The sequence below is a fragment of the Trichosurus vulpecula genome, chromosome 9, assembly GCF_011100635.1.
Source record: "Trichosurus vulpecula isolate mTriVul1 chromosome 9, mTriVul1.pri, whole genome shotgun sequence".
Lineage (NCBI taxonomy): Eukaryota > Metazoa > Chordata > Mammalia > Diprotodontia > Phalangeridae > Trichosurus > Trichosurus vulpecula.
In genome coordinates this window covers 155,461,514-155,486,419 of record NC_050581.1, presented here as the reverse complement: position 1 = coordinate 155,486,419, position 24,906 = coordinate 155,461,514, and the positions used below count along the sequence as shown (strand labels likewise).

Sequence of the window (24,906 nt, the reverse complement as noted above, 5' to 3'; positions counted from 1 at the left end):
AGACACAGGTTCAGATTCCTCCTTTGAAATTTATTCTGAAATGTGTGACTATGAGCAAGTCATTTAAACCCTCTGAGCATTAAATAACTCCCTAAGAGGATCTCCTAAATTACAAAGTTTACCATCTGTATCAGGAGAGCAGGGTTCTACCCTAATGAAATCAGAAATCTTTAACCTATTAGATGTTTTATGATGCTATGGAAATGCTTGTTTTATTCCATAAATTAAAAATAATTTTTTAAAAGACATCCTATTTGGTGCTTCCCTGATTCTCTCAACTAGAAATGGCCTTTCCTTCTATGACCTTTCATAATGTCTTGTTTGTACCCCTCCAGTGCACTTATAGTCAATAATTGTATAATATTAACATATTTCTGTAGTAACAGTGTGCAAATCATTTTCCTTATGACACTGAGATAAACAGTAGAAATATTCAATTCCCATTTTATAGATAAGAAACTAAGACTACTCAAAGTTTAAGCAATTCGCTCAGGATAAGAATTGTCAAAGTAATTTTCCTCCGGCCAGCTTTGTCACTTTCTTCCTTCAGAGCCTTCGGTGACTCTCTTTTGTCTCTAAGATAAAATACAGACTCTTGAGCTTGACTTTTAAAGCTCTTCCCAATCTGTCTCCATCAGCCTTTCCAGGCTCATTTCCCGTCATTCCCCTTCAGACACACAGCATGCCAGAGAAATGAGCAACACTATCCAGTGAATTCAATGCCCCATCTCCTGCTCCTGAATCTTTGTACAGTTTGTACCTCATGTCTAGAATGCACTTCCTTCTCATCACCACCATTTGGAATTGTCAGCTTCATTCAACTGATGGGCTCCTCCTAGGGAAAACCTGAGTCCCCCTAGTTGTTAGCATTCTCTCCTTCCTCAAATAAACCCCAAGAAGCTCATTATTGGAAAACCTCATCATCTTGCAAGATCCCATGAGCCTTGGTACTCCATGTCATCACCATCCTCTGCTCCTCTGATGGAAGGATAAGAGTCATGAACTCCAAAACCTCCATTTAAGGAGGGAACTCAGCTCAGAAGATCTCCACACTTCTCTCTTGGCTGCACTACTCTGTGACATTTCTGACATCTCTACCATGTTCCCCATCTGGGTACATCTTTTGTTTTTCAGTCGTTTCAGGCATGTGTGACTCTTCATGACCCCATTTGCGTCACCAAGCGACCCAATATGTATGTATGTACACACACATATATATTTACACACATATATACATATACATATATACACATATATCTGTGTGCATATACATATATGTGCATGTTTATTGTCCCTCCTAAATTGTAAGAACCTGAAGGATATTATTTGTCTCTCATTTATTCTTGTATCTCCCTTACCTAGTACAGAATAGATACTAGTCTTAAGGAAAGGAATCAATAAATAATCACATGCGTGTGTTTTTCCTCTCCATAGATTTTGAGAGCCTTAGAAGGGCAAGGCATAAAAATCCCCTTAAAGTTGTTGTTCTTGTCTTCAAGACATTGGTGGGCTCTGGATAATAGAACAGGACGATGGCCATTGGGGAGGAAATGGGCTCTTTGCCATCAAGTTTTTTACCCCCCTTCTGCTGACTTCAACAGGCTTTTGGCACAGCTAGGCATAGATAAATAGACCCTATGATGATAGTGAGCCTTAAAGATATCATGCTTAGTCGTTTCCTATCTCTAATGAAAACAGCAAAATTTGATGATAGCAGAGTAGAAGGACTCAACAGTCATTAAAAGGCAAGAGGAAAGACAAGTTTATTTTTGTCCATAAACAGTCTCAGTGGCAGCCTGGGTCGGGTTATGGTCATAAAGGGTGTTGTCTTGCCTCTTACATTTTTATGGCAGAAAACAAAACCAATTAAAACTACACAGAGCTGTCGGTCCACTTTCCTGGCACATGGTGAGGGTTTCATTGTCTTAATGTGCTGGCAATGCTTACTTGATGGAGAGTGAAGATGAGAAGCCAAAGTCTAGGAGACTAGAGATGTAGTATTCCAGGATTTGAGAACAAAGACTTTAATACATTAAATATTTTTATTGATAGCATTTGTTTTTCCATCATATTCATTTCCCACAATATCTCTCCCTCTTCTCATACCCAATAAGCCACATCTTGGATCCAACAGAAAAGGGCATCTAGGTATCAAAGTGCATGAAGTCAAGGACCTATAGTCAGGAAGACCTGAGTTCAAATCTTTCTTCAGACACTTAACTAGCTGTGGGACCCTGAGCACTTAATCTACCTGCCTCAGTTGCCTCATCTATAAGATGCAGACAATAACAAACAGCAGCTATGGTTGTTGGAAGGATGAAAGGAAATATTTGTAAAGCACTTTCAGAATCTTAAAAGCACTATACAAATGCTATTGTTTAAAAGGAGAAAAAAGTGAGTTTAGCCAATCCAACTAACCTATGAAGAGTGTGCAACTAGTAATGTAGCGTGTCTTACTCACAATAAAGGAAGTAAAGTCCATCTCTCAATTCTTCTCAGGAACAAACTTGGTCATTGTAATTATACAGCATTCAGTTTCATTTCTTTTTACCCTTCCCATGTACACTATTACAGTTACTGGCTATATAGCCCTCCTGATTCTGCTAGTTCCTCTCTCTAGAATTTTCTCCACATTTCTCTGATTTCTTCATCTTTGTCATTCCTGGTGATATAGATTCCACCACGTACCATGATTTATTCAACTATCCCCCAATCAACCAGCACCTACTGAATCTTTCTAAACTTCCATTTTCTCATCTATAAAATGATGATAATACCTATGGTGTCACTCTCACAAGGTTATCAGGCAGATCAAATGAGATTTTGCATATGCAGTATTTCTGTAAACCTTAAGGCATCATATAAGTATCAATTATTTATAGTAAATTTTAATGTACTAAATGTTAGAATGCAGTGCTCCTTGGGGTCAGGGACTGTTTATTTTTGTCTTTTATCCTATGAGTCTAGAAGAGTGCCTGTCACATACCAAGCATTTAATAGGTCTTTATGGATTGATTAATTATATAAATGCCAGTTATCATTATCATCATCATTGTAATCAACCTAGTCTGACATTACTCTGCACATATTACCTTTTACTGTCACTTCTCTCTTGAATAGGTGTGTTTGGAGAACATTAAGAGTAGATGGGTGGTCAGGGTGGGCCTGAGAGGCAGACTAGGAGGTGGCAGGTAATGCCTTTAGTTTCCTTTTCTTTTCCTATAATTAGCTTTTCCAATCTAAGGCCCAGGCTTTGACAGCAATCTGGACCTCAAAGGGACCAATACTCATTGTGTTTCAACATAATTCCACACTCTCCTTTCATCTCCCAAATTTTCAGGTTCCCCCTAACTATATAAGTAGAAAAGTCCAAGCTGGTTAGGTGAAACGTCAACAATCGTCAAAAGCATAACTAGGGTGTGAAGCCTGGGTTTCATCCCAGGAGGCTGAAGTTAGAGGACATTAACAACATTGCAGTGTGCAAGGATGAGCCTTCCTATCCTGTGGGACCCTGGGCACTTTAAAGCTCTAGAATTGACAGAATCTTCAGTGTTATAGTGTCCCAGGCACCTCTGTGTCCTTCCGCACAAGGTAGTATCCCAGTCCCCTCCCCATGTCCACCCCAGCCCCACCTTTTGAACCCTTTACCCCAGAAAATAATTTGTGGTGCTTGCCATCAGCATAAAGATTTCAAGTTTAGGCTCTACTTATCATAAATTCTCTTTTCCTCTTAAGACCTAAGCATTGTTTCCTACCAATAACCACTCATCAGCTCCTGTGACTCCTACCCTTCCACTTGCCCTCCCATAGGACTTTACCCCTTTACCCATCTTCACAATCATTATGTCATCCAGTCCTCACACCAATGTTAAGAGGTGGACAGAAGAAGGGACTCAATATTCCCATTTTGTAGATGGGGCTACTCCAGCCCAGAAAGTATAAATCTAAGATCTCCTAGCCCCCGAGTGGTGGAACTAAGATTAGAACCCATATTGTCTAATACTTGGTCCACCGTGCTTCACATTATACCATGTGGTTTCAAAACATTTGACCCTGATCACTCTACTTTGGCCCCCAGAGTGGGATCCCAGTCAGCCTTTCCCTGTGAGTTCTTCTACCCCACTCCCATACAAGGCACAACCCAGTTATTGTATTTCTACTTCTTATTCTACCAGTAAAGACAGGTGACTTAAATAGCAATATGTGTGTATATATGTATGTATGTATGTGTATATATGTATATATATACACATATACATGTATATGTACATGTGTTTGTGTATATCCCATAAATATAAAGGTCGGAAAGTTGATGAGTTCACAAACCAAGTTTCCTAGAATGGTTTAGAGTTTAGGAACCAAAAGATCTCCTTTTTCTCTTAAAAAAAATAAAAATAATAGCATTTTTCATTACTGTTGTTGAAATCCCCCTAATAACATGTCCTCAGACTGACACTATGGTAAAAGTGCTGGATATGAAGGAAGAGGCCCTGCACTCAATTTCTGCATCTGCACTCACTTCTAGAGTGGTCTTGGTCATTCTGGTCCTTAGTTTCCTCATCTACAGAATGATCAGGCTTGGCCTGGGTGACTTCCTCAGATCTTTTCCAGCTCTAGAGCTGTGACTTTCACAACTTGCAAGGTCCCTCCCACCAATATCCACAGGCATCCACCAAGGACCATTAATGACCAGAGGGCAGCAGCCAGGAGGTATGGGATCATGAGAGGACTTTATAAAGCATTTCCAGAGTGCTTTCTCTGGAACCATTCCCCACCGACCAAATGACTTCCAAATACAGCGAAGGAAGAGATAAGACTTGGAGAAGCCTAGGTAACAACAGAGGCTCCCATTGCATGGATTTGGACTTAGCCCAGGTCACATCATTTCATCCACATTCTCCCATTGAGGCCTCGAAGCAGTCTAAAGCTGATGCAGTGGTTAAGACACAGGGCAGGCACTAATACCCTCGACGCCAGCTGATGGAGGGGATGAACCTCCCAAACTTCACCAACACAGTTCACCACAAAGCCCAAGAAAGCAGGCTCATGGAAGCCTGCCTCTTCCTCTAGTGCCTAGAGCCTTCTCTGTCCATGATAATAACGACTGGCTTTTATATAAGTGATTTACATACAATGTCTTTTGAACAGCACATCAAACAAAGCAGGTAGGCATTAAAGATGTCATTATTTTTACAGAGGAAATGAGATTATATCATTAATTGCCTGGCACATAGTAAGCACTATATGCATGTTAGCTATTATCAATATCATTATTATTATTACTTTAGAGGAAACTGAGGCTAACAGAAGATGATATTTGCCTAGGGTCACACAGGTTGCAAGAATCAGGGGAAGGACCTGAACCCACGTTTCCCCGGCTCCAAGTCTAACATTACCTCTATATTTTGTTTACATTTTTTCTGGAACTGGGATTCTATTCTTGTTGAAAGAGCTCTTGATATGAAAACTATTCCTAGCAATACAAATTTACAACTACTATGTCTTAGTGAGCTGCCAGGGGTCCTAGGAAGTAAAGGGTGTTGTTCATAGTCAGAGAGCCACTAAAAAGCAGAAGCAAGACAAGCCCATGGTCTTCCTAACTCCAAAGCCAGGCCTAAACTAATTAATGAGCTGGTTAATCCATTCATTCAGCAAGTATATGTTTAAACCTCTATGTGAAGGGCTACAGATACAAAGACAAAAATGAAACACTGCATTCCATATAATGAGGGAAAACAGCATGATCACAAATCATGTAAATATTTTTTAAAAGGGGGGAGGGGAACTGGGATTTTGTATACGTCAGGAATTCATAATAAGGAAATTCCCTCCACCAGTGGAGATCAGCATCTGCTCTGAAATTTATAGTTTATGAGCACTGAGCCACTGAGAGGTTGTAACTTGCCCAGTCATACAACCAGTATGTGAGAGTCAAGACTTGAACTCAGGTCTTTGTGACTGAAGCCAGCTCTCTATACATTACATCTTAGCTGCCTTTACATATGAAGTAAATATAAAGAAATGTGAGAGGACAGTGCTATGCTGTCATATTGCTGCCACAAGTAGGTATTCAAAACATGGTTGTTGAGTCAGTAAGTCAATCAACTAGCATTTATTAAGCACCTACTATGTGCTGTGGAGCTGAATCTACTAGCAGAGGGCTTTGTCCTTATTAGGTGCAAATATGTATTCCCAGACTAATCAGTGGTGTTTAAGTTGATGCTCCCAAAGTATCCGATTGCAGGAATCATTTTTAATGAAAAATTCAAGTGAACCAGAGCACTTGAACCCTAACTCTTGTCTCTTCTTCTTTGATGGATGTGTATTTCAGTCCCTTATTTTCCTTCTTTAGGTAGAGTGCTGGCCAGTGGTCATATGATAGTGCAGCCACAGCAGTATCTCTCTGGGTAGTCCAGTGCATATACCTTGTTCTCCAGGCCATAGATGTAATAGAGGTAAGTCTTCCCTTGGTACCAATAATGGACTTCTGTGAGTGGGATCAGTTCAATGGTCTGACGCTAAGGAAACACAACACAAAGAGAGGCTTAAGTGCGTATGATCTCTGCCTCAAGCCCTCTGCCACTCCAACCTATCCTCCACCCAACTGACAAAGTTATTTTTTAAAGCACAAATTAAACACATCAATCCTCAACTCTGTAAATATCAGTCATTCCTTATTGCCTCTAAGATGAGATAAAATCCCTCCAATTAGCTTTGAAAATCCTTCACAATTTGGCTCCAACCTGTCTTCCCAGCCCCAACTTACATCAAACTGGGCCACTCTTTCTCTGTTCCTCACCCACAACACCCCGTCTCCTCTTTCCTTACCATTGCATTGGCCATGCTCCTTGCCCAGAATACACTTCATCACCACCTCCACCTTATAGACTACCTCACTTCCTTCAAGATAGAACTCATGAACCACCTTCTACATGATCCCTTTCCTAATCCCCCAACAGATAGTAACCCCCTCACTACATTGTATTTAATTCCCTTACATTTATTTTATATTTATTGTGCATGTATTTGTTCTGTGTATGTTTATAGAATGTAAATTCATTGAGAGTAGGAATTATTTATTTTTGTCTTTGTATTTCCAGCACCTAGAACAGCAACTGTCATATAATAAGTGTTTAATAAATATATTTGATTAATTGATTAGGTATTGACAGACCACAGAAAAGGCTGAAAGTGCTGAAGGTACCCCTCCAACCTCCCTGGAACACTATGTTCTAGGCACTAGGTTAAGGGATACAAATACAGGTAAAAAAGATAGTTCCTGCCCTCAAGGAACTTCCATTCTAATAGTAGAAAACAACACCTGAAACAGCAGTTGAAAGATTAGGTTGGGAACCAGCATGGGGCCTGGTGTTGAATTCCAAACACATTCAGGAATGGGGTAAGGGAGGGCAATATCACTTATGGATGAAGAAATTGAGACCTAGAGACATTAAATGACTTCCCCAAAGACACATAGGCGGTAAGGTGAAAGGAGCTCCCATGACTATCACTAGCACTCTCTCCACTATCTCTAGGCTTTTTGAAGTCTCCAGTATGAAACTGAAGATCCAAAGATGGCATGTTTTTTTTTCCCACTGCTATAGTTTAAAGATCAGGGCTTCAAATAAGAAAGGAAGATATGGGAAAAAATGATTAATAATATCAAAAACAATAATTCATTTGTATAGTTAGTGCTTTCAGGTTTACAAAGCACTTTTCTGACAATAGCTTTATGAGATGGGTCCTGTAGGTCTTATTAAATCTCCATTTTACAGATAAAGAAACTGAGGCTTAGAAAGTTTAAGTGACTTAACCCTGGTCCACATAGGTAATGAGTGCATGCAGTTTTCCTAACTCCATATAAATCTTCCTTTCATTAAATCACAATGTTATCAAAAAACAGAGATTAGATTTCTGATCCAGGTTAAAGATCCAGGAGCAATGGGTTCTCGGCCAGGCACGAAGCATCTAACAGAGGCTGGGAAGAATACATTTGCCTAGATTCTTGCATAGAAGATCAAGGGAAAGGCAAGTGTCCCAGTCTGTCTCTCTGTTTTTTTGTTTGTTTTTAAGGAATAGAGAAAAGAGTCTGCAGACTATAGGCCAGTGAACTTAATTTAAATTCCCATGAAAAATTGTAGAACATATAATTAAAGAGATTGTTGGGGAACATCTAGAAAGAGAAGTAGTAATTACAAACATCCATTATGGTTTCATCAAGAACAAGTCGTGTGAAACTCTCTTTACTTTTTTTTGACAAGGTTATTAAACCTGTACAACAAGGACTGCTAGGGAGATGGTTTAGGCAGATTTTCAGCAAAGCATTTGATAAAGTATCTCACACTATTATTGTGAAGAAAATGAAGAAATGTGAACTAGACAATCATATAATTAAATGGATTTGGAATGGATTGAATGCCTGGACTCAAAGAGTTGTCATTAACTTGTCATTGACTGTCAACTTGGCATGTCATCTCCAGCAGAGAGTGTCTCTGGGATCTGCGCTCAGCTTTATGCTGTTTAATATTTTAATCAATGATTTGGATAAAGGCAAAAATGTCATGCTCATCAAAGTTGGAAATGACAGCAAGCTTAGAGGAATAACTAATACACTAGATGTCACAATCTGAGACCCACCCCAAAAGAATTCCTATCAGCCAATGTGGGGTTCAATCTAACAAGATGAAATTCATTAGGGAAAAATGTAAAGACTTACACTAAGATTTTAAAAATTAACTTTGTAGGTACCAGGTTGGGGAGGCATAGTTGGATAAAATGTTTGTGTAGAAAAAAATCTAAGAGTTTGAGTGGATTTCATGGTCAGATATGAGTCAGTAGAGTGAAATGACAACCAAAAAGGCTCAAGTAATCTCACACTGCATAGAGAGAGGAGAGATTTGAGAAAAAAGAAGGTGATGGTTTCTCTGTAGGCCACCCTGGCCACAACACATCTCTAGCATCAGACTCGGGTCTGGATAGCCCAGCTTAAGAATGACATCAATAAGCTGCAGCATGTCCAGAGAAGAGCGGCTAGAATGGTGAAGTACCTTGGTTCCAGGCCACATGAAAACCAGTTGAAGGATTAGACTTATCCTATTTGACCCCCAAAGGTCAGAACCAGGAGCAAAAGACAAAATGTGGGAAGGGGTGTATTTAATGTTTAATGTCAGAAAAATTTTCTTAACAATTAGAGTTGTCTGAAAGTAGAATGGGCTGCCTTGGGAAGGGGTAGGTTCCCCTTCATTAGAAGTATTCGGATGGAAGCTAGTGTTTCCACAACCCAGCTAGCAGCTTCCGTGGGGTTGTAAGATCCACCCACAGCCAGCACCCGGAAAGCTGCCAACAGCACAGGTTCTTTTGATCTGCTTAACTAAGGAAAGCAAGGTGAAGGGGTTGACAGGTTTACTTTAATCCAGCATACAGACAGCATTCACTTAGTTCAGGGGGAAAAGCCAGCACCCTAAACTTCAGAGCAAAATACAAACAAATTACAAACATCAACAGACAGACCCAATACAATTCATAGTTACCAACATCCAGGTTCAGCCTGGGAGCTCAGAACAAGGGCTGGCCCAGAGTCACACACGCCACCACTGCTGCGGGAATGAGCTCCAAAGAACAAACAGCCAACCCCTGGTTTTTATATCTTTTTCAGCATCAGGGGTGAGTCACACATGCGACTCACCCACGTGACTAGAATCGTCACAGAGAGGCGGACTTAAACCCACATGGTCTAAAAGCCTCTGCTCTCCTAGACATGTAAACTAGGCCCTCCCTGAAGTTAGCCCCACCTTGGGCCCCACCTTAGTTGCCAATCCACACCCACTAAGGTTTTATACCTAACAGGGGTTTGGGCCTGGGGCTTAGCACCTAGTAAGACTCAATCAAAGACACTGAATTAATCAAAGGAAACAAAGGCCAAACTCTTCCAGGGCACTTGTTGAACTAAATGCTAAGGAGCCCATTTTGATTACCAACACAGCTAGTCAACCATTTTTTGATTAGGAAGATAGGGATAGAGCTAATTGAAGACTTCCTTCCAGTTTGGATTGGACTAGATGGCCACTGAGGTGCCTTCCAACTTGAAAAATCTAAGGTTCTGTCATTTTGTGATAGTCTCTGCCTATAGCAAATGTCCACATATCATAAGTTGCAAAGTGCTTATCTCAGTGCCTGGCACATAGTAGATGCTGTATAAGGTGTTAGATATTATTGTGATTGTGATTATTACAATCATAGCTATTTTTCATGCAATCCTGGAAAAGTTTGGAGCCTGAAACCCGAAGGATTATCAGGAGACAACTCTAATGATTCCTTCCCATTCACAGTCCTGCTAATTCATCAAGGGATAGCAATATTCTCTGAGGCTTCCTGAATGGACACAAAGATTGGCTCAATTTCTTGCTTACATATTAAAACTCAAAAGTCAATTACAGAAAACACCATCATTACATACAATACCCACTTTTACTAAATCCTTTCAATTTGAAGAAAGACACCCACTTCCTAAGACACTAGGATAGCATACTATTGAGTTAAATTATTCATAATCTATTGAAGGAAAGAAGAAAAAGCAGTGGAAAGCAAACTCGAGTCAGAGTCAGAACTACAGACTATTAAGGGCTAATATGCTTGGCTCCACACCATCGTTCTCTGTTTGGTTTCCATGGGGATCAAGACCTAGCAATACTCTGGGTGTTCATGAGCCAAGCAGATGTTTGGGTTCTCTTAGTCTAGCCATAGTTTTCTAGCCAGGAAACAGGAATAACTCTTTTTTTCTCTCTCCACTGGTAGAAATACCACCCAAATATTTATTAGTAAGTGGGAAGACAGAACAGTAACTCACATTTATATAGCACTTACGAGTATAGAAAGAAATGTTCCTTGTGATCACCCTGTGGGGTGGCCTTATTTTCAATGATGAAACCAAGGCTTAGACAGATAATGTGACTTCTCCAAGGTAACACAGCATGTAGGGATCAGGCCAAGAACTCAGAATCATATAATCTGAGGGGTGGAAAGGGCACAGAAGTCACATGGACCACCCTGAACAGGAATGGTGAGGGTGGGAACGGAGATGGGAAAATGCAAATGCTAACACTGCTATGAAGGTAGATGAGACAGACCAGTCTTGACCATTGATTAGACATGGGAGTCAAGGTAGAGAAAATGGTCAAAGATGATGTCAAGGTTAAGACTCTGCACAGGTTTGGTTTTATGCATATTGACTTTGAGATGATTTCAGCATAGCCAGGTGGAAATGTCTCATCAGAAGCTAGGAGTGAAGAATTGGAAAGGTAGAATGGCAGAGTGAAAATAACAGCAGAACTGAAGTTAAGATAATCAGATTCAATCCCAGGCCCTGCTATTTACTGGCTAGATGACCCCGGAAAAATCTTACAACCTTTCTGAAACTCAAGTGTGCATGTCTGTAAAGTGGAGACAATGCTACATCCCTTATCTATAACATGGGAATAATAACTTCATGGGCTTGGTATGAGGAAATTACCCTGCAAAATTAAAAGTACCATAAAGATGTGAAATACGATCTAAAGTTCAGGATAATAATTATTTATCTGTGTAAACATATGTATTTATATATGCATGCATATACGTGCATTTATACACATGTGTAGATGTAGATGTATGTGTATAACAAAATGGTGAAAAGGAAGAGGATATATTATGTGGATACATATATATGTTTGTGTGAATATATATGTATTTTTTACATGTGTATATATCTATACATATAAGTGTTGTATACATCTAATCAGATATAATCTGATCCAAGACAAAATGGAGGCAGCCTGCAGCCATAGAAGGAAAACTGACTCTGGCATCAGAAGACCTGAGCCCAGATACTAGTACTGACATTTCCTTCTGGTGAGACCTTACCAATCCTGAGCCTCAGTTTCCTCAGCTTTAAAATAAGAAGATTAGACTAGATAGCCCTTGCATTTGTTTCTAGCTTTAGGTCTCTGATCTACTCTGAGGAAGAACTCCCTCTCTACGACTTATAAAACCAATGGTTAGCAGAAACCCAGCTTTCCTGATGCCAACCTCCTTGCCCTCCCTTTGGGGTTGGCAGCAGCGGAAAGAACATAGGAGCCTGGAGGTTTAGTGCTGCTACAGTTCCTCACCTCACCAGCTGTGTGACCTGGCATGAGCACCTTTTCCTCCCAGTGCTTCAACTTCCTTCTGTAAAAGGAAGGGTTTAGGCCAGATGCCCACAAATGTTTCTCCCAGTTATGGTATACAGCCTCTTATAAGAAAGAAGCCCCTCTCCCTTGCAGACCAGTTTATTTTGCCCTTAATAATGGTTAAACGGGGCATAGTCTGAAAATTTGGGCTCAAGGATACCCAGAGCTTCTACTCATACCTTTGAACCTTCAGGGCACAGCTGAGGTGAGAGCTGAGAGACAAGAGAAGCAAGGTCTTTTTCCAAGCCTTTCATAGATCCAGAGTTCTAGGGACAAGGGTTTTGTAAGCCTTGCTTTCTAAAATACAAAAGTTGTTTTCTTTTGAACATAAAGGGAGATCATTGTGACACACCCCCTCCTCTGAGCTTGGCAGATTGCCTATTACCTCAGAAGCCATCCAAGTGGCTGTCCAGTAATTCACTGGGCACCTGCATTGTCTCCCTTTGTCATCCCTGAAGAGACAAATAGTGCAATTTCTCTGTACAAAGATCGTCCTCCTCCCCATGGATGGATCTGAATGGTGGCTGCCCCCCCACCAATGATTACTGACCATTCTTTTTCTTTTCACCCCTTTTCACATATTGGTATGACTTCTGGTCTTTGTATTTAAAAAAGACCAATCTTGTGAAATAATTTTGAGCAATGGTCTCTTTTCCAAACAGAGTCTTATGTTTATAGAAACCCGTATACTTATCTTCTCTTGTACCCATACAGGGAAGCTAAATGGTGTAGTGAATACAGTGCTGGTCCTAGAGTCAGGAAGACCTGAATTCAAACTTGACCTCAGATACTTAACTAGTTATGTAACTCTGGGGAAGTTACTAACCTCTGTCTGCCTCAGTTTCCTCATTTGTAAAATGGGGATAAAAATAGCACCTACCATCCAGGGTTGTTGGGAGCATCACATGAGATGATGTGTAGCACAGAGCCTGGTGTATAATAAGTGCTGAAAAATGCTTCTTCCTCCTCCCCTTTTAACTCTAGGATTTTCAAACAGTTGATAGCATATAGGCAGGGCAAGGTGATATAGTAGACAAAACCTTAGATGGCTATCAGTACTGTTCTGGGCTCTATCACAAACTAGCTAGAGGATCTTGGAACTGTCATGTCCCCTCCTCTGTGACTGTTTCCTCATCCAGCAAATAAGAGAGGTGGACTCAGTGATCTCTAAGCCCCTTACTGGTCTAATGTTCTATGATTCTAAAACATACACATACACACACACACACACATGCATGTACACACACACACACACACACACACACACATACACACACTTGCACCTAGCACTTAAGTTTGCTTTAAAGAACAATTCACCCAATCTTCTTGAGGAAAAGTAGCCCCAGAAACCCCCTCTAGCCCTTTTCTCCCAAAGCATCTCTAACTCCTTATAAACATCAGTTCCAGTGTGAGTGCTAGATGGAAAAGAATCATGGAATTCCCCAGTTCTACAATTGTACTCAGTGACCAAAAAGTCCAGCCTGCACTTGAAAAAGAATCTGCTCCTTGGCACAAGATACCCAAGAGTCAGCATCCAGACTTCACTTGAGTACTTCTGCTATCGGGCATCCCAAAGTAGCCCATTCCATTGTGGGGGTAATTTTAATCCTTCAGATGTATTTCCAGACCTTGAGTCTCAATTTTCTCCTATTGCCAGCCCACCCATCACTCTTCCTTCTGCCCTAGTTCTGGGGGCCAAATGTCCAAATTTAATCTTTCACCCTTAGAGATCATAAAGTTACCTCTTCTTATTTCAGGGATGAAGAACATAAGAACCAGAAAGACCAACTCACTTCCTCAAGGTCAAACAGCTAAGTGTGAGCTGGACTGAAATTAGAACTCAGGGCTTCTAATCTCTCATTCTGGGATATTTTCTAATATCACTATGATGCTTCTGTGGATAGAACAGAAAGCTCTTGGCTGCTGATAAAGATTATATAGTCAGAGAGTATTCCCTTATGCATAGCATTAGAATCCCCAGACCTTGGCTTTCCTTTCTCTATAGATGCATCTATCTCTATAGACTTGTCTTGTGAAAGTCACAAGAGCCTTTTCCGCTCCTAATCCTCTAAATGTTTCCTTATTACCAAGAAGATCCCAGGGTTATTCAGAAAAGTAAGGGAATTTAAGGATAATCTAGTCCAACCCTCTGTTTTACAGATGAGGAATCTGAGGTATAAAGAAATTAAGTGACTTACATACAGATAGTTACACAGATAATGAGTGGTAGAGTCAGTATTGGAACCCAGGTCTGCTAATTGCAACATTAGTTTTCTTCACACTGTACCAGATACAACTGTAATCAAGGGCCAATCAAATGTAAATCCTTACCTGAAATTTCAAGACCTCGGGAAGCAGGAAACGCTATTAAAAGCTGAGTCCAAACCAAGCCTACTTTACAAAATCAAACTGATAATTTAACTTTTCAAAGATCTCTTTGCCCTTTGGGGTATCAGGGGAAAGAACCAAGAAGGCCTGAGTTCTAATCCCGTATCTGCCACTTACTAGCTATGTGGCCTGGGATGAGTCACGCCTTTTTGGGTGTCAGTTTCCTGACTTGTAAAATGAGGAGTTTGGACCAAATGAGCTCATACATTTCCCCCAGCTGTGTAATTCCTATGATTCCCTATAATTGTCCTTATCACTTGAACAAAAAAAAATAGTTCCCTTTAATTTATTTGTCGCTTGGGTATGTCTACTAATTGTTCGTTCCCAGAGCCTGGGAATGCACCCCAATCTGGCAACAATTAGGTCACTGCTTGGTTTCCCCCAGGGCTGGTAGACTGGTGGAAAGTTCTCACAGGGAATGGGCTTTTACAGAGGTTTCTGGGGATCCACTGCCATCTAGTGCATTGCAGAAGAAATGCAGCTATTTCAGACAGACTGAAAAGGCAGGCTGTTCCTTCTTGCACTTCACCCTGCTTGAGGGATGTCAGTCATCCTGCTGGAAGTCACAAAGAAGAGAGAGCAGGGATACCATGATGGAGTGGAAAGAACATTGCATTTTGAATTATAAATACTCAGAGTTGGAAGGGACTTGGCATTAGCTCTCCAGAATTGATTGTTAAATTTTCGGTGTGACCATTTACACCTCAGAAATCTACAAAAACTACAAATAAAAGCTTGATTTATTGTTTTGTTGACTGTCTAGAATTTAAAAAGTGATGGAGAGAATGTTAGTAATGTTGATTAAACTTCAATGTGTATTGTATATATATATATATATATTGTATATATATATATATATATATATATATATACATACATACATATACCTCTCAAAAAAAGCTGATTATGAAACTTTTATCAGCACACCCCTAAGTATAATCCATAAATGAAAGACATTCCCCTCTACAACACATCAGAGAAGTGATCGTCCAGGTTTTGCTTTAAGACCTCCAATGATGGGAAAGCCACTATCTCCCAAGGCAACTGATTCTACTTGGGGATATCTCTAGTCATCAGGATCCCTCCCCCCGCTGCCCTTCACAATGAACCACCATGTCACAGATAATTTCTTACCCTGGAAGTTCACTTTGTACCTGCAGCCTCCTCACCTTGGAAGTTCACTTAGACCCTGGCCTTCTCACACTGAAGTCCTTGAGGCTCCTTCCTTTGATTGATAGGCTCCTCTCAGAAACCCCATTTTAAGGAAAGTGCCTGGGCCAACCATGTAGGTCACCTCATTCATTCTTCTCCATAATCCATTCCTAACTCCCTAGGCTTTCTTCACCATATTCCCCACTGGTCCCCTCCCCTAGTTTTGAGCCTCCTTTTATGTACTATATTCCCCCACTGGGGAGCTAGGTGGTACAGTGCATAGAGTGCTGGGCCTGGAGTCAAGAAGACTCATCTTCCTGAGTTCAAATCCAGCCTCAGACACTTGCTAGCTGTGTGAATCTGGGCAATTACTTAACCCTGTTCACCTCAGTTTGCCCCAAAATAAGCTGGAGAAAGAAATGGAAAACCACTCTAGTATCTTGGCCAACAAAATCCCACATGGGGTCACAAAGAGTCAGACAGGACTGAAACTACTGAACAATTTCCCCATCAGAATATTAGCTCCTTGAGGACAGGGACTGTCTTTCTTTCTGGTTCTATTGGTATTTTCAGTGCTTAGCATAGTGCCTGGAACATAGCAATCACTTAGTAAATGCTTGTTTATTTGTTGACTTGAATAAACTCCCGTTGTTGATCTGAGTTCTGCCCTTCGGCACCAGGCAGAACAAATCTAATCTCTCTTCCACAAGACCACCTTTCAGATACTTGATGTCAACTATTGTAGTCCCTCCTAAGACTCCTCTTCTCCTAGATGTGCATCCCAGTCCCTCCAACCAATCTTCATATGTCTTAAGGTTGTCGTATTCAAAGCTCTGTGTAAAGAGCTCAAGAAATGGGGTCAAGGAGAAGTCCATGTATGAGGAAAGTCACAATAGACTTTTTTGCCTCTTGTCACACCCATTACTCCATCTCCTGTTTCTGTGTCTCTCCACCATCATACCAGGATGGTGTGCCCTCATCACATCCAACTCCAAGAATCCCTTCTTCTTAACTTCTTTATTTCTGTCCAAGTGTAACCACCATCTTCTCAGTCACCTAGGCTTACAGCCTGTCAACCTCAACTCTTCACTCTCTTTCACCCCCATATCCATTCAGTTGCCAAATTCTGTCAATTCTACCTTTAGAGCATCTCTGACATATACTCCCTTCCACCTCTCAAAAGAAGGAAGGGGATGTCACCACTCTGGTCCAGGACCACATCACCTCATGCCTGGACCATTTGATTATTTTAATATCCTGAGGTTTGGTCTCCTCAAGACTCTCCCACCTCCAGTCCATCCTTCACTCAGCTGTCAAATTAATCTTCCTAAAACCCATTTCTAACCATGTCAAACCCCCCATTCAATAAAAACTTCAGTGGCTCTCTATTACCTGCAAGATCAAATGTCAGTTCTCTTTGGCTTTCAAAGTCCTTCATAACCTGGCCCCTTCCTGCATTCCCAGCCTTTTTACACTTTATCATACATGCACATACACACATACACACATACTTATATACATACTCTCTGAGATCCAGTGATACTGACCTCCTTGCTGTTCCTTGCACACAACACTCCATAAACTAACTCAGGATATTTTCACTAGTTGTCCTCCATACTTGGAATTCTCTTTCTTCCCAACTCCATCTTCTGGCATCCCTGGCTTCTGTCAAGGCCCAGACTATATCCCACCTCCTGTAAGAAGCTTTTTCCAATCCCCATTAATGCTAGTGCTTTCCTTCTGTTGACCAACTCCAATTTATTCTCCATATTGCTTGTTTAAACTTAATTATTCACATGTTGTTTCCTCCATTAGATTGTGAGTTCTGCTACAAGTTACTTTAACTTTATCCATAGAATCAAAAGACTTCTCAAGAGAACCAGACTCAATAAAATAAAAAATCAACTTGCAGTTAATCTGATCGATTCACTTGTTGGTCAAACTACCTCCTTAGTGTAATTGAAGACAAATGACAATTTTTTGTTCAGACCCAATTTCATTGGTGATTTCATTGGTAAAGGGTGCTTTCAGTGGGAAAACTTGCTCTATAATTTAGATTGCCAGTCATTTTGTGAGTCATTGAATAGGTGTTGCCTCAGACAAACTGAGGCCTTAATTTAGAAAGGCCAAGGTCATGCACTGCACCCTGGGACATTGCCAGCCGTCTTGACTTTTGTCTTGACCCTGAACTTTGATGACTAGAAGAGAAAGTAAGGCTAATGACGTTGAGCAACTCTGACTCACTTAAATCCAATTCACTCACAGGTCAAGACATCACCCTTTGGGCATCATTGATCTTCCTCAAGAATGAAGGATGAGTAATAACACTTATTTACTGCCTTAGAATGTTGCTTGGGGCACCAGGAACTTAAGTGGCTTTCTCAATATATGCCAGGGGTGGGACCTAAATTCATGTCTTCTCGTTTCTCACTGGCTCTTTCACCTCTCTACTGCTCTGGCTCCTGTTGGACGTTGTTAAACATAATTCAGTTAATTAACTATACTGGGTAAATAAAATTGGGGTATGGGGCAATGGAAAGAGTCTAATAACAAAAGACAAGAGGTCCAAGGTTTTGTCCTGACTTTGCCATTGTGTTATCTTGGACAAGTCACTTAATCTCCATGAGTCTCAGCTGCCTTCTGTATAAAATGAGGCATAAGCCTAACATGGATCTGTGAGCTAGAAGAAACCTTAGAGATCATCCAGCCCAAACCCTCCAACTCCCATTCCTGTATTCCTTCCATTATATCAGAGGTGTCAAAGACATAATCTAATCTATGGGCCACCTTTGGTCCATAACATTCTCATGTGGCCCAAATCAGATGAAAATGTATTGGAGAAATTTTTAACCAAAATAAAAAAACACAACAAAACATATATAATATTAATATGTGGTTTTCTAAGTTAATTTGTTCCACAGGCATCCTTATGTACCATTTGGTGGTCGTTGTTTCTATCTGAATTTAATATGACTGTACTGCCTCATATTGTCTCTTAAGTGAGAATCTCCTACAGAGCATCAGAATTTGGAAGCCCCATCTGGTCTCTCAGTTCAGAATTTATGTCTCCCTATTGTCTAACACCCACTGCTTTTCTGCTGACCTGCTGGAGAACACGAGACTTCCCAGCCAAAGCAGTAGTGTGCTCAGCAATGCCTCTCTGAGATGCTAAAGAGATCTCCTGCTTGGGAAAGTCAACGATAGGATACACCTAAAAGAGAAAAATAAGCAATAAATAAAAGTAAACAGGTTCATACCCTAAGTTCTCTTTGATTTGAGGCAGGAAGGTTAAAGTTCTTCAAATACTCAGAGGGTGTCATTTGGAAAAGGGTTGAGACTTGCTTTGTTTTGCCCCAAAGGGAAAAGCCAGGAACAGTGAACAGAGGAGAATAAGAAAAGAAGAAGGAGGAGGAGAAAAAGAAGAAGAGGAGGAGGACGAGGAAGAGGAAGAGGAGGAGGAGGAGGAGAACAATTAGCATTAAAGTTTGCAAAGCACTGTATGTGGAAATGAAGGAAGAAGTAGTGGCACTTGTACCCCATTTGGTCCAAACACACATACATTGGGATCATATTCCAGAATTGTTCTGTTCATCTGAGATAAGGGATGTAATGGACATTTGGTTTAAAAGACCTGGGCTCAAGTCCTAGCACTGTCACCTAACAGCCTTGAACTTCTGGCCGTGTCACTTACCTGCTGTAAGCCTCAGTTTGTAAAATTGAGATAATATTTGCACTCTCATAAAGCTGTTTTGAGGTTAGTTATTTGTAAATTGTAAAGGAATATACATATGTGTGTATCTATATCTATATATGTCTATATACATATACACATATACATATGTGTGTATATTATATATATGTGTGTATATACATATTATATATACATATATATGTGTGTATATATACATATATATACATATATATGTTTATATACCTTCTTTCCTTTTCCTCTTCATATAATGGCTGGGCTAGCATGAACCTATATAAGCAAGGCTGACCTTACACAGAAATAAAATGGGTGATCACCTAAGTGTTTCAATGTGAAGAGCACTGAAGGCCCCCTACATTTCACCAAAAACAAAAACTATCCCTCCAATACTTGACCTTACTCTGTGCTAATCGTTGTTCTCCCCTTGGAATCCTCTTTCACACTTAGCTTCCTTATCTGTGGTATGGGGAATAACTCGAATTTCTAAAGACCTTTCAGGTTGTCAAAAAGTTTTGTCCTTGATCATTCACAATAATCCTGTGGGGTCGGCAGAGAAAATGTTATCATTCCTGCTTTCCAGACGAGGAATCTAGAGTGAAGATTTGCTCAATGTCACACGGCTATTAAATGGCCAAGCTATTTCTGCAACCCACCTCTTCTGACTCCAAAACCAGTGCTCTTGTCTATACCCCATGCTGCCTTTGGGAGAATCCCTGCATTACCCACCTTCCATGACTGTTGTGTCAATAGATACAATGTATAGGCAAAGAACTAGCATTTGTATAGTGCTTTAAAATGAGCAAAGAATTGTGAGCACCTTTTCTCAAAGGAGAGAATATATGTAATGATATCTAATAAAATTATATATACACACACACATAAACGCACACACACACACAAAGCTTTGCCAACTTTCAAGTGTTATCTAAATGTTAGCCATAATTATCTCATATAATTCTCATGATAACCCAATGAGGAAGGTGCTATTATTATTCCCATCTTTCAGATGAGCAACTGAGTCTGAGAGATGTTAACTGACTTGTTCTGGCTCAAACAGCTAGAAAATGTCTGAGGCAGGATTTAGACCCAGGGCTGCTGACTCTAAATACAGTCTATCCATGACACTGTGCTGCCTTCATATGAACACCCTTTGTAAACTAGGAAATCCTATATAAATGCTGCTGCTGCTGCTGCTGCTGCTCTCCTGCTTTCTCTCCTCTTTTAGAAGTACAAATTTGCCTGGGAATAGGAGTACACTGAGTTATTCAATTCTTCATAATGATTGTGCAGTGACATTCCACCTTGACTGGAGGAATCCAGGCTTCAGGAGACCACTGGGAAATGAAGACAAACAGTAGGCAATGAAAATAGGGGGAAACTTAGAAAAGAAAGGGACAGACCAATCTTACCATCTTGACTATTTGTCCAAAGGCTATCCCTGTATGTTAGCTTCCTGTCCCTATGCAAGATTCTGAAAGGCCTGGAGAAATTCATAGTTTTTTCATTCAACAAAGCCAACAAAAACCCTTGATTCCTCTCCAATCCCAAAAGGCCACATTTTCTTTCAGTCAAAGAGGCAGGTTTAAGCATTTACTAAGTGCCAGGCCCTTGCTCAGCTCTGGGAATACAAAAACAGTGAAAACATCTACCCTACCCTTGAGGAGCTCACATTAATGGAGGAAGCAACATGCAAACAATGAGATACATACAAGATATACAGAATGCAAATTGGAAGTGATTTCAGAAAGGACACACTAGCAATGGAAGGGACAGAAAAATAGTTATTGCAAAAAGTAAGATTCAGTTAAATCTTGAAGAAAGCCAGGGAATCTATGAGGTACAGACAGGGAGAGAGAGCTTTTCAGACATGGGGGACAATCAGTGGAAAGGCACAGACTTGGAGAGTGCGATGGCATGTGTGATAAGCAGTGAGAAGTCCAGTTTCAAAAAAAAAGAAAAAGAAAAATTGGGTGCAATAGAAAGATGGGTTTTTAAAAAACACTTTGCTTTACTTTCTTCTATTTGTTCTCACCATAACATTTTCATCCTTAAATATATTCTCTCCTCTGACTTTAACCAACAGCTCCTCTGGGAAGTTCACATGGTGCTCAGTGACAAACTCAAACAGGCTGTTTTTCCTGGAAGAGGAGAGCAAAAGCCTGGTGGTTATGACTGGAATTTCCAAGAATTTTCTGAAAGCTACATTATTGGTTCCTTCACTAGCCTTTCACTGGCCAAATCTATCCTGAAACTACTGCTCTTTCTTGAAGTACTTTGGCCAAAAGGGATTCAAAACTCTCTCATGAAAAGTCTATTCTGATGGAAATTTATCTGATGGTACTAATATTAAGTTCCCTGGAACATCAATAAACCACATAGAATGCAGAGTAGAATTACAAAGTCAAAATAACCAAACATACTCCCATACTGCCCCATCCCTGCCTCTCCTTTTCACCTCAAGCTTTAATGATGGAAGGATAATTCATAAGATCATACATTTACAATTAGAAGAGACCCTAAAGGCCTCTTAGTCCAACCTTCTCATTTTCTAGGTGAGGACATTGGTCACTCAGGTAATAGGTAGAAAATCCTGTATTTGAACCCAGGTCCTCAAATTCTAAATCAAGCACATATTTCCATTGCTTCACATTGCCATGAATAGTAGAGTTGTGAATTGGTGGGGGGAGAGTAAAAAAGAAAACTGAATATGCCCAGAGGTGGGGTGTATCAGGCTCTTTGGGCTTCAGTTTCTTCCTCTATAAAATGGGGGTAATTGTCTGCCTGCCTGGAAGAAGAGGGTAGATAAGATCTCTTGTTGTTCCTTCCAGCTCTGAGATCATAGTATCAAAGATTTAGATTTAGAAGGGACCTATGAGGTCTTCTAGCCCTTCATTTTTAGGTCATAAAACTGAGATTCAGAGCACTGACTCTCTGATTCCAAGTCTTGCACACTCAGCAATATACCTGGCACTAACCCAACATGTAGCAGTTAACTTGGAGGGATTCAGCACATAGGACATTTGTCCACAAAATTCACATATAACCCCCATGGAAAATAAGATGAAATAGTTAAAAAGGAAGTGAACTACTGAATTCATGGGTTGCTTAAGTGGTGAATCAATGGACCCATTTAAAGGACCCAGTCAATTCTCTCCTATGAGCAGAGAATTTTTTGGAGGGTAGAGAAAAGGATAAATTAATTTTTGAGGTTGGATTGCCTAGTCTAGCGAGTTACATTGGTGAAATGAACCAGTTTATTGCTAGGGTTCCATTTCACTCTGGGCTGGACAGGTGCTGGCAAGGTGGATCCTCAAAAGATACCAAAATATAGCCAGAACTTTGTCTCCTTTCACCACTCACCAGGTGATGACCAGCTGGATGAAGTGCAGTAACTTTTTCTCCCCTTTACATGTTGCACAGGTCTTGTTCCCCCTTCCTGAACAGGTGCTGCACCTTTGGAAGGAAAATAAAAAGACTATTAGTCACACAAACATGGATCATGATGTTTCCATTTACCTCCTGCTTGTGACCAAATATTATATTCTTAATACAGCGTTACTCACAGCCCTTCTTTAAATTTGACATTCAGCACCATGGCCAGAGGTTCAATCTCTCTTAGTAGTATAGCCATAGAAAGTAGTGGAACTAGCCCCAGCTAAACTGTGCTATAACCATTATGGGATGTGGGTTTGGCATGTAGCCATAGGGGAAGGAAGCCACTTCACCTCTCAAGCATCATTTTCTTCATCAGTAAACTGAAGAGCATGCAATAAATCAGTGGATCAGCTGAGTATGGTGTCATGATGCCTGTAATCTCTACTAAAGGGGAGGTTGAAACAGGCTGAAGTTTCAGAGTTCTGACATAAATAAAGTAGGGATAAAACCAATTGGATGTCTAAACTAAGTCTGACACCAATTTGGGGCTCCCCTAGAGCAGAGGGGCCACCAAGATGCCTAAGGAGTGAAAAAATTAGCTCATATCAGGAAAAGAGGTCAGTCCTTCCAAGCCAACCAGCATTAGAATTAGGCTTGATTCTAACAGTGGCTTGATGGAAAGTCATCTTTGTGTGGTCTTACTTTGTCCCTGTTGCCCATATCCACAATGCCTACAAACATGAAATTAGTCCAGGAAATATGTGAATACTTATGTCAAGATGATGATAACTTTGTGGCAGTGCTGGAGAAGATTATCGTAACCTCTCAAGACCCTCAAATCTGTATTTCTAACACATGCTACCAGCACTGAATGCCTCTGCGGCATCCATTCTGAGTTCATCATAATGCAGAAATCAGTAGCCATTAACACTGATTCAGAAAGCTCTCAGAGCCCTTGTTAACTTCAGCAGGCTCAAAGTTGTAAAAATCACAGCTGTGATTACCCACAATGGCATCTCCATGGGGCTGCATGGGACAGTCAAGAGATGTGGATTTACATCCAGGTTCTGCCTCGACCAAGATACATGACCTTAGGTGGTGATTGTTTCATTATTTGCTTTCTGGTACTACCCTTGGTTTTCCTTGGAAACAAATACATCTCTATAGGATAGGTATAAGGTCAGAATTTGATAATAGGCACAAAAGAAACTAGATTCAGAAGCAATATCCTCACATAAACAAAATAAGAAATATCAGTAGCATTACATAATACCTTAAGCTAGAGAATTCTAGAAAGTTTTCACAAGGCCTCTTCCTTTGCCTTCCTTTCTTCTCTCCCTCAATTTCTGCCTTTCCTCTTGCCTCATTTCTTCTTTCTCTTCCCTCCTTCAATTTCTTCCTTCTCTCCTTTCCTCTCCTTTATTCCTTTCCTTCTTCTCTCAACGTCTGCTATTTCTCCTACCTCAATTTCTTTCTTCTCTTCCATTCTTTCTTTCATTGACTCCACTTCTCCTTTTCTTCTCCTGTCTCAATCTGTATTTCCTCTTGCCCTAATTCCTTCCATTTTCTCCTTTCTCATTTCTACTTCCTTCCTTCTTTTCTCCTCCCTTCCTTCATGACTTTCTTTCTTCCTACCTCAATCACTACCTTTTCTTTGAACTCAGTTCCTTTCTTCCCTCCATTCTTTCCTCCACTTTCTCCTTTTTCCCCCTTTATTTCACATTTTGTTCATCCAACAGGTATTTATCGGGTGCCTATCAGATAAAAGGTCCAGTACTGAAGAAATATTGAATAAAAAATATTGCCCTATATTTAAGGAGTTTATGCTCTAGTAGGTGTGTTGATAAATAATGCAAAAGAGAGCATGAAAGATACAATAATGTGTGCATTGTACTTTCAGAGTTCAGAAAAGTGAGAGATCATTTCTGAGTGAAGAATCATAAAGCACCTTTATGGAAAATGAAGCATGTGTATCTAAACTTTTTTAACAGATGCCTATCCCTGTTAGATGCTGCACAAGATACAAAGAAATACCATATTTCCTCATGTATAAGACACACCTTTTTTTTAAATTTGGGG

General features: G+C 40.3%; 1 protein-coding gene across 4 annotated transcripts in view; it reads right to left on the bottom strand.

Annotated features, from left to right (window-relative positions):
• Positions 1–1,738: 1,738 nt before the first annotated feature.
• The window catches only part of SSUH2 (ssu-2 homolog), a 153,541-nt gene continuing 130,373 nt past the window's right edge, over positions 1,739–24,906 (bottom strand). For 3 of the 4 annotated variants that reach the window (XM_036739762.1, XM_036739763.1, XM_036739764.1), the window contains 4 exons: positions 22,813–22,905; positions 21,485–21,590; positions 18,847–18,954; positions 1,739–6,518 (listed from right to left, as the gene is read on the bottom strand). In XM_036739762.1, coding sequence (XP_036595657.1) covers positions 6,372–6,518; positions 18,847–18,954; positions 21,485–21,590; positions 22,813–22,905 — 454 coding nt within the window. In that variant the 3' untranslated portion in view covers positions 1,739–6,371. Of the gene's footprint in view, positions 6,519–12,382; positions 12,501–18,846; positions 18,955–21,484; positions 21,591–22,812; positions 22,906–24,906 lie in introns of all 4 variants that reach the window. The other variant, XM_036739765.1, reaches the window with a different exon arrangement.